Raw genomic sequence first — 14,429 nt, 5'->3', positions numbered from 1 at the left:
ACTAATATATATGTAGCTTGAGAATTCAGGGAACCACCAGCCTTTATTACAACCCAGTCAGGTGCTTTACCTTTGCTATAAATAATATACTAAGACTTAGAGAAATCCAGCCTTGTCAGGGCTGGGTCATATAAGCCACTGACCTCACGGGCTAGGTGTTGGAGGCAACTCAGATTTCTAAGCATATATGTAAGTGTAGGTTCAAGAAGTGGTGGTATGTTGCAGGGCTACCCAAGCTGTCCTTCAGGTCTTCTTTGTTTCCTTCATGATAAAGGCAGAGGAGCAAGTGGAATAATCCTGTGCAGTGTATCTGACCTGAAAGGCAAGACTTGAGCTACCCTGTGCCAAGTTTCTGAAGACAGAATCAGCATTAAGCCACAGGGCAAACAAGAAAACCCTGGGAAAATCTATTTCCATTACTAAGTGCTGAGACTTTTTGTCCTGATACTTGTGTCTCTTTGTTGTCCTCTAAAGGCTGATCTGTGTAAATGCATTTAGGAGTCTACTACAGTAGAGAGCAAAGTCAGCACACCAGTACCAGAAAAGAACCCAAAAGTTTCTACCGCTTTAATTAGAGGAACGTATTTCCCTCACCCCTTGCTTTCAAAATAGAGTGAGCATCAGGAAAAGGAGAGTGAAAGTGAGAAAGAAAGAAAGAAGGAAAGAAGAAAGAGGAAAACAAATTTACATGAACCTTAGTTTCTTTTTAAATGCCTTCTATTACTTATAATTCAGTAGTCTTCTCTCCAAAACCACACAAAATCATGTGAGACTTATGCATATATGTGTGTGTATCTGTGTTTGCAAAAGGGAAAAGCTGAGGTTTGAATTTCTCCTGAAACTTAAACTATTTTCAAATCCTCCTGATAGCAGTAAAGCTGAGATTTCATCTTTCTTTATTTTTTTCAGGACAGAAATATTATACAAATCTATCATTGTAAGCTGGTTGGTTTTGGATTCAGATCAGGCAAAGATGCCTGGTTTCATGCTCAGTGAAACCGAGAGACAGCTTTCAATTATCCAGGGTGATGGGAGGGAAAAAGGGGCTTGGAATATTTAGAGGAAGCAAAAAGATGCATGTAAACAAAACACATATATAAGGCTTTGAGTATAATTCACTTTTAAAATGCCTGGAAATGGTGAACCAGGGCATTCATGTCCTACAGCAGATGAAGACAAGCCTGTCTAGAGACACAAGAGCTCTGAGACACACATTCAGAGAATATACGGTGCAGGCAGTTGTGATGGGAGATGGTGAAGCCTTGGGTAACCCCCAACACCCATAATCCTGCCACTCTGAATGGTGACATTACAGGCTAACAGGTTCTTCTGCTGGATCTGGAACAATGTTGACCAGCACAATCAGCAAGCTCCATCCTTTTCTTGTTAATGGCACACAGATAGATCTGAAGCATGTCAGTATGGGACATGGTTGAGATTAACTTGTGTATCACTCATCTACTATTTTTGCACTTCCCAGACATACAGTGCATCCAATCCTCTTCAGAGTAGAGAACCAGACCAGATGAATGAAACATTTTCAGTTGTACAGTTCCCTGCTGTGAAGAAGGGAAATGTTTCTGTCACATTTCAGAGAAGGAATGGAGACATGTAGAAATTAAGATACACAAAAAAAAGATACATGCAAGCTAATCCAATAAATTGTGTGGGTATGGTCCTGGACACTGGAACATAATTGTCTGTTAATGTCTGATTGCTGCTGTGGTTCCTGGTTATGGATTTGGCCTAGAGTACCTCTTCCTGTCCCAAACAATTCCCAGGCACCAGTCAGCCTTATCTCAGTTAAGAGGATGTTCTCAGATGGAAGCTTAGACATGGCTATTACTTGGTAGGTTAAAGTGTTTGAATAATGGAGATGAGGCCAGGCTACACTAGACCACTCATGATCAGAGGAGGAGCCTGGCCGCTCTTCACTTTGCTAATGCAGGTACAAGTGACTAAAGGCATTCCCTAGCTTCGGTTTAGGAACCTCAGAGTGATTCACCTGTCTGGTGAAGCTAGGGATCTAGGGTTGTTTTAGATGAGATATTCTGTCTCACATTCATCTGTCCCTCCCTCAGTGCAAGGGTCTTTTGTGAGTAAGCCATCATATCTACCAGCCTTACAGGTACTCTAAAAGTTCCATGAACCTGCATGTTCACTTTCCATTGCTCCTCTTGAAGCTGTTCCCTTTTGCGGAGGAAAATTTAAGGCTGGGCTGAGAATGAAAGACCATGAGCATTGTTGTCTAATGTAGTAGTTTCTGCATTAAACCAGAGCTAGAGTTCTGGATCTGAGATCATGCTTTCTTCATTTCACACTTAAGTCTGTTGATGAAGTGTTAAACCAGCCTTCAGTCTAACGAGCAGAGTTTAGGATATGCCTCCAGCTGGACCAAATGTCCAAAACACTACATTAGTATTTTTCTTGATTTTAGACCCTAACTCTCTCTTGTTGAGTGGAGAGAGCATGTATCTACTTCTCACTTCCATTCAAATGTTATAACTGAGCTTCCTGCAGATTCAGCAGGCAACCTGAAAGTCACACTCACATGTGTTGTCTTGTCTTTGCCTTCATAACCTGCCCTTTCATCAGAACAGCTTTGATTTTTATTCTTTTTATTCCTAATTTTTGGCAGAAGTCTTTTTTAGTTCCCCAAAATCTCATGAAAACTAGAGTTACCAGAAAACAAATGACCCACATTCTGTGCCGGGAAGCCAAAAATCATCACAAAAAAAAGACTTGAAAAGAGAAGATTTGCTGAGATTATACTCAAGAAATCTGTGTCTGTTTCTTGGCTTACATGTACAGACTCCCTGACCTCATTAGTCAGCCTCTTAATCTCACTTTCTTCACGTGTAGAATTGGGTATAGACATATCTTCTATGTCTGCTTTTGGGACACTCTGTGTCTATAAGAATCTGTAATGTTTGGAAAGTTCGGCTACCCTACTAATATCATCCATCGTATAAGGAAAGACGAATACTCACTGAGTACGGAAGTTGGCTTTGATCCTTTACCTTCAAGGTTACATTTCATCAAGATGCAAAATCACACCCAGATCATCTATTTTATATATAAAATATAAAGACAGCAACACAGCAAAGGCAAAACTACTTTTTTAAAAGTGACACTTCCTTCAGTACAGAAACCTTATAAAACCAGACAAAAATAATAGACTCAGAATAATAAAACTAGATAATGAAAGCCATCAGCGTCCTCACAAAATATTCTGTGTTTTGCCTAGCTGTCCAGCTGATATGAAACACCTTTCCTATGAAACTGTTTGAGACAAAAGGTTCGCTGTTTAGGTAATCTCTGAGCCTGGAGCTGTCAGTCTCCTGCAAGTGCCTGACATCACACTGACAAGGTGACACAGAAAAATGACAAAGAACAAAAAAAAAAAAAGACTCAGACTTTGGGAGCAGTGAGAAAGTAACAGCCCCCTTCCTGAAGGGTAAAAGGGAGCAATGAAATGAGTTTTGAAGCTCAACATGTTTTTTAAATTGTAACAAAGAGACAAGCCCAAAGGCTTACTTCTGGCTTGTCTTTACAGATGTGCTTACCCCCTTATATATTGTTCTCTCTTTTTTATGTTTCTTCGCTTATCAGGAGGTAGAGTGACTGCTGTCATAATTCCAGTCATCTTGATTAGCAGCAGAAGCCTTCTGTTTGGATGCACGAACTGGAAGAAGCCTGGTGCGCAATGAAGTTTGTGGTGGAGCACCACTGGTGCCCTCTAGAGTTCCCTGATTTCCATAATCTCTTCCAGTCTGGCTTTAGATGCAGCTAGCTGAGGGACAGCACTGGTTCCTACAGTGCTGGGGTACTAGTAATCAACAAATTGTTCCTTTCTTTTTTCCTTTTTTTTTTTCCTTTTTCTTCCCCCTTTCCTTTCCTTGGCTCTTCATTTACTAAAGGTATTAGAGTTCATTCCTCCAGGATTTCCCCCTCACTGTCCCAGGGTTTATCTCTTTGATCTTTCCATAGCAAGGGTTCAACCACCTTCTCCTGCTCTGCTGAGGAACAAAATCCTTTTGAAAGGGTGTGAAATTCCCTGAAGTCACAATTTATAGAGTCAAGAGAACAGATAAATATCTCTTTTCTTTATCCTCTTTATTAACAAATAAGTTCCACGATTACCAAGGAAAAAGAAAATATACATTTATTAAAAATGGAAAAAAGTTTGGAGAGTTTGACTTTATTTTAATTTTTGACTTTATTTTAATCCAGCACTTAAAATTTCTTAAAACATTTAAGGAACATTCATGTTTCCCAAAAAAAGGAATGCCATCCCCTCACTTCCAAATTACTGGATTACAAAGTTGCATTGTCCCTTGTCATCAGCATGTTTACAATGTCTACTTCATGGTCTTTCTCATTTGAGGAGGGCAATGGGGCTTCTCAGCTGCATTGGCTGCCTCACTGGAGAAAGTCTGTGCATGGTGGCAAGTTGGATGAATCTCATTCATTTCTCCACTTTCCCATAGACCAGAGATGTGAGCATTAACTAAATGAAAGGATAAACTGAAGGAGCTGAAGCCTGTGTGAGTGATGTGCTCATTCTTTTTTAAAACTGTCTAGTCATCTTGGATCTGTGGTCTCGCTGGTGTGTTTGGCTCCATGGGTAGTAATGAGCAGTGAGGCCACTTTTCATCCACAGTTAGCCAACAGCTTGTACATCTTTTCCCCTTTCAAAACCAGCAAGTCACAGTGTTATCCAGTGGTTTATTTGGAGAACATAGTGTGCTATGCTGGAAACATTTTTTGGCAAACATCTGAGGGATTCTGTGAGTGCCATGTGCGCCACAGTGCCGTGGCTTCATCTTTGGTCTATAGGTCAGAAATATTCCATAGTCAAAGTCTTGGATGTTTCAGGTATGTTGCCTGGGTAATTCTCCTAGTGTGGAAAATCAGTCTCAAAGTCAAAAATAAACAGAGCTGAAATGGAATATTTTAGAAGTATGGGGTATCAGCTCTATCTTCTTACTTTCTCCATTGCTTTCACACATGGTAAAAGGAGGTCCATCTGCTTAGGAGAACATGTCCTTCATATACTTGTCTGATTATGAACAGAAGACAAGCATGAGGGCCTGCTTTGCAAGACAACTTTCATCTGTGCTGTTTGTCACTCTGATCCTGTAGGCTTCTTATCCCTGTAACACATACTGGCCATGTGCTTACCTTGACTATCAGTCTAACTTGTGTCGTGGTTAGACCTACTGACCTTCCAAAGCAAAGTTATCACAATTTAATTCTCTAGGCAACCTTCACAGGACAGACCTTGAAATCAACAGAAGCACCTCTAACTCAGTATGGGCACCTTTAACTTAGGATGTTACATGGATCAGTGAAAAGGTTCAAATCTTTTTCTGTTCCCTTTACAGCCATCAAAAGTCTTATCACACCTTGTTATTTGTCATCTGCCATGTGTTGTTAGATTTGGGTAATCATTAAGTGGTTTTCACATTCAGAGTTCTGAGAAAGCCTGACCAATAAGTTCAAGCTTGCTTTTTCTTCATTATTATTCTTTTGAAGTATTTATTTATTTTAAATGAGAGTGTAAACATTCAGTGCAGATGGCCTCTTCCCCCCCACCCCCCCATCCACCCACCTGCTGAGAGGGAATCTGTCTCTTTTGCTGCATGTCTTAGTTTCACCAGCCTGGGGTATGGAGGAGTCCTTGAGGTAGTTGCCAAACCAGAGTCCAAGCCTTCAGGCACACTTGGATCTTTTCACTTTTAAGTAAGGCCATCATTAAAACATGAGCAGCCATAACTGCATCGTAGTGCTGGGCAGAATCGCAGGCAGGTCTGAACGTCCTTAAGCATACAGATTTATAGTATGTTGGCCTGATATTCGTCACCTTCTTTCTGCAGCTCTCCATGCACAGTACCAAACCCAGAAATTTTAGCCTCACTTTTCAAAACAATAAAGTTTGTTTCTAGGAGCTGCCATGAGGTACACTACAAGGCTGAGAATACTCAGAAGACTCCATTATGAAACCGTTGTTGAATTGCACACTTTTAAACCCAAATGAAAATATAATGAAAGCAAGCTGTTTCATAGGTGTGGAGCGTACCGAAAATGAACCAATTTCAGTGGGAGCTCAGTCAGCCTGAAAAATCAGGCAACTAAATTTGTTTCAGGAAACACATTTGAATATTTTGCCATTAATCTTCTGTCTGTCATGTCTGATTTAAATGTAAAATCAGATTTTCTCCCCAACTTGAAACTTACTTTCATCAGCAAAGGGAAATTACCCAACTTGCTTAGATTTTTCAAAGACTTCAACGTGTAGAGAAATAAAGTCCACCAAAATTAGGGCAAAGGGGAATTACCTGATAAAAACATAACATAAAGTAGAAGATAACATCTCTTGGCCTTTTTATGCTCATTACATAAAGCTAGGCTAAAAAAATACGCCCTCACAGGAGCACAGCAAGGAGGCCTGGTCAGAAATTTTCCATAAAATGGTTTCTCTTAATAAGCTTCTTGAGAAAATTAATAGGCTCTGCATATACCCATCTGTGGAAAAGAATATATTCATCAGGAACTGAGAGTTGCCATGAGACTCTGCAGCATCATTTCAATGAAAAAGAGTTGCCTTTTTTATAAGAAACATGTTATCTTCAAAAAAACTGCCATACTTGATGATTAGTGGAACATAAGAGGCTAAACTGTAAAGGTGATAGACCCCTAATCCACCCCACAAAATCCTTTTCCTATGAATACTAGTTTTCAGACTAGAAGTTTAAGATTCTGCTCAGGATAAAATACTTTTTTTTCTTTTTTCAATATGTTTGTTTCAATATAGTATGTTTCAATATAAGATCGATGTCTAAGCTTCTCATGTAGTCAAGGGAGATCTAGGAGAAGATATAGCTGAGTAAACAGTAGCATGCAACATCTTCTTAGATGCTATGATGTATACCATCAGTCCATTGCTGCTTTAAAAGGCTGCTGATCCCCTGTAAACCCTCTGTGTTACCTGCTCACCTGACACAGATGTCTTACTATAAGACATCTGAAACAGCACCAGAAACATTTTTATTCCCCTTGCGGGACCCCACAGCGTAGCCAGAAGAATGGTGCAGCTCACCATAAAGGAGACACATCCACTTTGTGTATAAATCGTTGTCCAGACTTCTCTGACCACACTGAACAAAGCCCCAGGGCTCCATTCAGTTGCCTAAACATCGACATCTAGGGATATGTGAGATACTCAAGGGTAACATGCCTGGCATCAAAATACCTGGAAGCAAGGTGGACTTCAGTCCTATATTGTAACTAGCAAATCTGTGCAGATGTTTCAGATGTCATAGGACATCTCAAATCACTGTAGACTCTTACAGGTAAGAAAGTGCCTGAAGTCCCTTTTGATGGTAATGGGAGCTTAGGCACCTCTGATGTACACACCTTCAAGCTGGTATCTATGTTTATGTACCTTAATATCAGATTTTGCCCCATTCTGGTATTTTCTGCAGTCTTGCTCAGCATTTTAGAACACTAAAGTTTTCTACCCTTGTTTCTAGTCCTACAGATCATTTCTGAGGCGATCTCTGTAAGTGTTCACTGTAGTATTCCCACTTTCCTCTTCGGGGTGCACTGAGCTATCAAATGGACACAGTACTATTCCTTTTGCTCAGGAGTCGGAAGGTTCAAAGAGAGCAGGCTGGAAGATTGATTTTCTATTCAATCCTCTGTTAAACTTACTATTTGCATCTACATGAAATGAATGATTCTAGATGTTGCCAACTTTTAAAATAGATAAAGTAGTTTCTTCTGCATGCAAGATCATAAATATATGTCTCGGTATAGTCTGTTCCCCAAATTGAGACCCAGAAGATCACACAAGCAGTGTAAAAATCATAAGATATTATAATTAGTAATGATCCATTTGAATTTTCCTTTTTTTGCTTTCTGTTATTGTAAGCTCCATCACATTTTCATTTCTCTGGAGTTATGAAGACTAGAAATTATCATAAAATGCAACACAAAATCTCAGAATCACCTGACTCCTAAAAGGACTTGAAAAGGCTAAAAATACTCTTACCTATATGCTATTGCTGATCTTGTTTTTACTATTTTACTATTAAAAAATGACTTAAGATGTTGATTTTTATTTTCCTAGTATGCTAGGCATTTAGGAAAAAAATGAATAAAGCAAGGTAAGTTTACTTCTTTTTAATGCTAAATGAAAAAGATGCAGATATTACTACAAGTCCAAACTTCAAGAGTCCAAATTTAAGTCATGTGCTATTATTAATTGATGTCTGCAAAATAGTCCTTGTAAATATTTAATTATCATTTTCCTCTCATTACTGACTGGAGCTAAACATAAATTCCTGCTTTGAAAAGTGCCTGGAGACTGGTGGATAAACATTCTAAAAGCCAGTTATTTGTTAATAGCCTTTGGGAGACCTTTTATAAAAGACTGGGCCACTCCCAGTCTCAAATGGGGAGATATTTCCAAACTTAGCTCTCGTATTGGTTAGGACTCCTGTACGTTTGGTGTCTTCCCTAGGACACCAGCTTTCCTAGCAAACAGGGCTCCCATGCCCAGCAGACAGAAAGATCACCCTAAAAGGTATCTCGGAGCCATTTCTATACTGGCTTTTTTATATACATCTTTCCAGCATCCTAGCAATTGTCCATGTCCTGTATAACCTCTTTTCCCTTGGTTCTTACTTTTTCATTTTTTTTCTAAAATAGCTGGAAAGACTGAGAAGCCAAAGAGCAGAGGAGAGGGGTTCTTGCAGAAGTGAAATGTTCCCATTTCTAACCTATGTGTGGGTCTGCATTAGATCAGGGTTTACTGATGTGGTGCCTAAGACACCCAGAGACTTACCACAGGAACAAGATCTTATAGGTCATGGGATGGAAATAGATATTTTTTTTGTCAGAATCACTGTAATGTGGTTTGGTGGGGGTTTTTTCCCCCTCACCCAAACCAAAATAAGATACTGATTTCTCAGATATGTCCACAACCGCAAATCAGCTTCTGTTCCTCTTGTCTTCTTTCTGCCCTGAGCAGGATTGAGATAACTGAAACCAGTCTTTTAAAAACTGCAATGACATTTCAACCTTTGTAATAATTTTTCATTTATATTTCTAAATGAAAAGTAAAAATCTGGAGGATTTGGGTGTTGCTTTTTTTCACTTGCCACTTCTCAAAATGAGCCATTATAATGACGAGAATAACTTGGTGGCCCATACTAAGATGTCTAGTACGACTTGAGTTTCCCTGGCCCTCACATGAACATCTTACGCAGTTCACATATGTAGACAAATAAGGCTGAAGTTGATTGCCTAAAAACTGGTCCCTAGTGCCATTTCTAATACCCTAAGGTAGCTGAGACATCCTTACAGAGACAGTATCTAAGAGGTGGGACCTGTAGGAATCCTGCACACTTCTGGATCTGCAGGTGGAACCCAGGCTGGATACCCAAAACATCTCAAATGGCTAGATATGTATGTGTGCACTGAAATGCTACTCTAAACTGAGATGAAATTAACCCACTATAGCTCTGCCAGGCAACTGCATCAATACATCGTTTCAGCAGCTGTTAAGTGGGGAGCACCACTGAAATTCAACTACTTTACAGTGCAGAAAAACAGTAAGAAAAATTAATCTTGAGAAAACACCTGATTTGGGTGAAAGGTGCAATAGGGTGAATCTATACGAGCAAATACAACACCACCAGGGTAACATGGTTGGAACTTGGTTGTTTTTACTGTTATTTGGTTAGTATGGTCTGTGAATTTAGCCTGGCTGAACTAGCCTTATCTGAAACATTGTCTGGGCATTAGCACTGGCCCGGGACTATTCCCAACAGGCAGTTCCGATTTCACCCTGTTGGATGCTGAGGGAGCTTAGCAGCACGGATATTGCCAAACCATGCCAATTGTGCTAAGGTTCAGAGATTGCACGCTTGGCATTGCTTAATTTCCTAGTATAGATGCAGTCATATACCCACGTAGAATAACCAGGTCTTGTTCAAGAGTCTGACCTAGAAGAGTGAACAAACCACACAGAACTGGCTTTATTTACCTGAGAAGGGGGGAACCAAATCTTCTGGGACTGGAAAAAGTAGCAGTGCTGGAGAGCCTAGGGCACGGATCCTCTCTGGGCATCTCTGAAGTCAACAACAGTGTGTCAATCTGCATCAACCAAGGATCTGTCCCACGGTGTTTCAGAACTGAGACTCCTACAAAGCCAGCCTTTGAAGCTCTATGGAGTCTGCTCTTCGGCTCTACTCTTTTCTTTTCTGTTTCTCCCATAGGTAATAAATAGTTTAGGGAGCAAATCTTGAATTTCACTATAGAAAAATGAGTATACTGTAAACTCTTCGATGTATGAGAGTGCATTTATATTTATGTGTGTGTGTATTTCTTTTTCTTTTTCTGTCTCCTTCCCATTTGTAGTTTGATCACTCATGGTTTTGGAACTCCTGCAATATGTGCTGCCCTAAGCACTTTCCAAACTGTTCTCAGTGAAATGCTGAACTACTTGGAAAAGCACACATCGCACAAAAACGGAGGAGCGGCGGAATCCGGCCAAGGACACGCCAACGCGGAGAAAGCCCCCCTGCGGAAAACTTCAGAGGCTGCTGTGAAAGAGGGCAAAACAGAAAAGACAGACTAGCTACATCAAACAGAATCTATTTCGAGAGTCTTGCTGCTGATATTTTTTTTTAAATATATATATCATTGAGGGCAATTTATCTCCAGTGGACCAAATCCAAAAAAAGGGGGAAAAAAAGAAAGAAAAAAAAAGAAAAAATCAGAAAAAGAAAATAAAAAAGACAAAGATTAAGAGAGAGAGAAAGAGGCAGCGTGAGAGAGGAAAGTATTCAACCTTAAGAACAGCAGTGTACAGTAATTGTGTGATGAAATTGTCACTTTTTTTAAATTTATGTTGCTCTAAACTACTTTTTCGTGCACGTAGTATTTGATTGTTCTGAATGATACACTAACACTGTTTTTTATAAGCACTTCTGGACTTGGCTGAGGTGGCACATGAAATCTGAAGCACTTTCTTCTCCAGCAGCAGAGTTAGGGCCAGTGTGTCGGTTGTGGGACACGCAGTTCCAGCATCCTGACTTTGCTTGCATGCTGGATAGATTTAAAGAAGGGCTTCCTCGGATCCATCGGAAATGCCTGATCTACTCACCATTGGGAAAACTATATGGAAAACTGGCAAAAGAGGAATTCTTGGGTCGTGGGACAAATGAACCATTCAGTGTTGGGGGCTGCTCATCCCCATATGGGAATGTACAATAAAGCTGCACTGGAATGAGGCCAGAACCTGTTGGGAATCTGTTCTGACCATTCAAGCAGCAGCCATGGTGTCTTGTGAAAGAGCATGGCAAACTAAAATGAAAAAAACCTTGATAGTTTCAATAAGAGCCCTGATCCCTCTGTGAACTTCAGATTAACTGACAGCACAGGCTTCTATCCTCTATCTTCTCAGCCCCTGGTCCCACAACACTGCAGTCTGCTGTACCTGGGTCTCTATTCAACAGGATCAATGCAGGCAATTGGAGTCACCTTTTGTGTTGTGTTGATTTTATGATGCTTTCTTTTCTTCAACAGCTTGTTTCTGCAGCTTTATTGTCCTTAGAAATCCAGCTGAGGTGCAGAGGTCTAACAGAATCCACTCACTTACCAAAAAGAAAAGAAAAGAAAAGAAAAACAAATGACAAATAAGACAGATTGGCTTAGTCCACAGCATTTAAGTGGTAATAACCTTGTTAATGTACTTCTGAAACATTTTACCATCTGCCACACATCCTCACACAGAAAACATTGGAAGCATAGTTTGAGCTCAAGCCTCTTTGAGTCAAGAGTCTTTTTCCAGCCATGTTCTAACTTCTTCAAGACTTTTATTACATTCCCTTTCTTGTTTCTCTGACATCAATTTACTGAGAAACTTAGGAAGGATTGGAATTACAGGGTGGGGTTATGTTGGCCATCTAAACTTCCTTTTAAGATCAGCAGAACCAGACCTTTTCTTCCAAGGGACAATTCATGTCTTTCTAAGGTAGGAAATAATATAGTTGTCTACGTGTAAGTGTTTAGAGCCATTTGAGATGTTTCAGGGTATCTAAGACAGACGCAGAGTTTTGGCAGATAGGACATGAAACCTAGAAGAGAACTAGACTCACCTGGAGGATCCCAGAAGACAGCAATAGAGACCTATGAGTGGCCACTTGACTTGCACACCAAGTGTCTAGGATGGGTGCAAGGGATCATCTGGAAGTGCCTGTCATTCTTCACAGATAATAGTTGGAACATAATGGTGGCGTTTTTGCATTGCACGTGACTACAACTGGCTTAATCACCCTCCTCTCCCTATAATCAGGAGAGAGAAAAAGGCACTCACAGTATGCAGTTTATCTCACCTCAAAGTAACAATGAATCATGCCCTGGAAGTGTGTACTTTTCTCAGCTAGGTATAAAGGAAGCCAAGGATAAAAGCGTTCATACACGTGTCTACATCGTAGCTTTCTAGAACTGGTTAGCATGCATTACATCTCGGATGACCAGCTCTAGGATAAACCTAGGGACTATGACATATATCTAAGGGCATTTGCAGCCATGATGTAAGGAGTCAAACTGAATTGACAAGATCAGCCTCGCCTTTCAAATGTAAGGAAGAAAACAGAGTGAATATGGCATGATGCTGTTCCTCTTGAGGTCAGTAAGGCAATTGCCAACATGGTGAGAAAAATACACTAGGAACTAATGAGTCCCTATTTGTTTGCATAAAAAAATCGGGGGGGGGGGGGGGGGGGGGAATCCTATGATTTTGCCCAGATTTGTCTTTGCTTGTGGTAGGTATATAACTTAAGATACCTACTTTAATGCCATCTATGCACCCTCTATGCATTGAGGGAAACAGATGTATCTCCATGGGACTCCACCTCCTTAACATACTAAGATCAGCTAAGTGCCTAACAGAACTTAAACTCTGCTCAATGAATTTTTCACTCCAGCATCTCTAAATGAATGATCCTCAAAGATGTCTTCAACAGAAACATTGTGGAACTGTTCTAGAACATTAAATACTTCAATGTGAAAGTAGTAACCATGATTACAACTGAAAAGGAAACTTTTTCTGCTGCTTCTATTGCCCAAATTGAGAGAGAGAAAAGGAGGAGGGGGACAGATTATATGTCTGGCTGTGTCAGATACACAGATTTACCACGTGAAAATGTACTGTAAAGCAATTTGATTGTGGTCTTCTACTCCAAGATGTGGATAATTTTAAATTAGATTTTGATGGAGGGGGAAAAAAGAGCAGAAAAAAAATGTTTAAAATCCTTTTCAATTTTCTTCGCTAAAATATCAACCTTCTGCAGAAGGAGGAATGACTGGCTGGGTAGATTATTCTGTGAAACTGTTGAGAAAGCTGCATTTTATCACAATCAAATTCAAATGTCTGATATTGGAAATAATATGTATACAGCATTATTTGAAACATTTTCCTATTCAGGATATGGTCCAAGGTCCCAACAATAGTTTATTTAAGGACTTGCATCTTTCATTGTTACATAATCACTATAAGCCTCTGTTCTGCAGAAAACAAAGTTTTGACGTGGATTGCCCTTTAATCTATTAATATTAATAAACCTGAGCACTCTTGAAGCCCCAAAACTTCCAGGTTTTGACTTAATGACCCCTACATATACCTATCAAAGTCAAGTTCAATCCAGATCTGATTCAACCTGATTGACTGCTCTATATTCTTACCATTAAGAGGCTACCTGCATTTACATCCCAAACATTCTGGGTTTTCCTTTAGCACGTATCAAGAGCAAAATTATTTTTAAAAGGTAGCTGCAAGTTTGCTGACATTCACAGGCTCTCTGGGTTTTATTTGTAATTGTACTCAATAATTTTATTGAAAGGAAAAAGTAATTATTACTGCCTTTTCTGTTGAACTAGTTATCAGAGCGGTTCGGTGTCAAAATGCCTTTGTTTTTTCAAATTGGAACTTTCAGTGGGGTTTTAAGCAATGAATTCACTGTTGTGAATTAAAATCTCAGCCTAAGTTCTCATCCGCTTATATCTGCACAATGTTCCCATATTGTCTTTTTTTTTTAATCATTTTATTACTCCTCATCTCTATGGAAATGTTGCCATCTAAAAACACATTCATGAATTAGATCAGCCTGAAGGAAGGGCATGGTTTGAAGTTAGTGGGTGCTCTTTGGTAACAAATTCTAGTAAATCTGTACCTTTTTGACTTTAAAAATAACCTAATGTGGGAAAAAAAAAAAAAAAGTTCTTTCTTTGATCTATCATGGAATTGTTTATTGCATTCAGGTCAAAAACATCAAAGGGGTACAGAAAAGTGTCCAAACTTTTGTGGGAAGGGCAATGAATTCCCATTACTTTTGAAACCCCCAAAAACAGATTCA

General features: G+C 39.7%; 1 protein-coding gene across 2 annotated transcripts in view; it reads left to right on the top strand.

The window, feature by feature from the left end:
* Positions 1–12,992, top strand: part of TFAP2D (transcription factor AP-2 delta) — a 74,109-nt gene extending 61,117 nt beyond the window's left edge. For both annotated transcript variants that reach the window (XM_080389158.1, XM_080389157.1), the window contains one exon: positions 10,429–12,992. In XM_080389158.1, the coding sequence (XP_080245284.1) occupies positions 10,429–10,648 (220 nt within the window). In that variant the 3' untranslated portion in view covers positions 10,649–12,992. The remainder of the gene's footprint in view (positions 1–10,428) is intronic.
* The last annotated feature ends 1,437 nt before the right edge of the window (positions 12,993–14,429 follow it).

This window comes from Falco punctatus (genome assembly GCF_963210335.1).
Source record: "Falco punctatus genome assembly, chromosome: 5".
Lineage (NCBI taxonomy): Eukaryota > Metazoa > Chordata > Aves > Falconiformes > Falconidae > Falco > Falco punctatus.
Note: the sequence above shows the minus strand (reverse complement) of the source record. Positions and strands in the feature narration are given on the sequence as shown.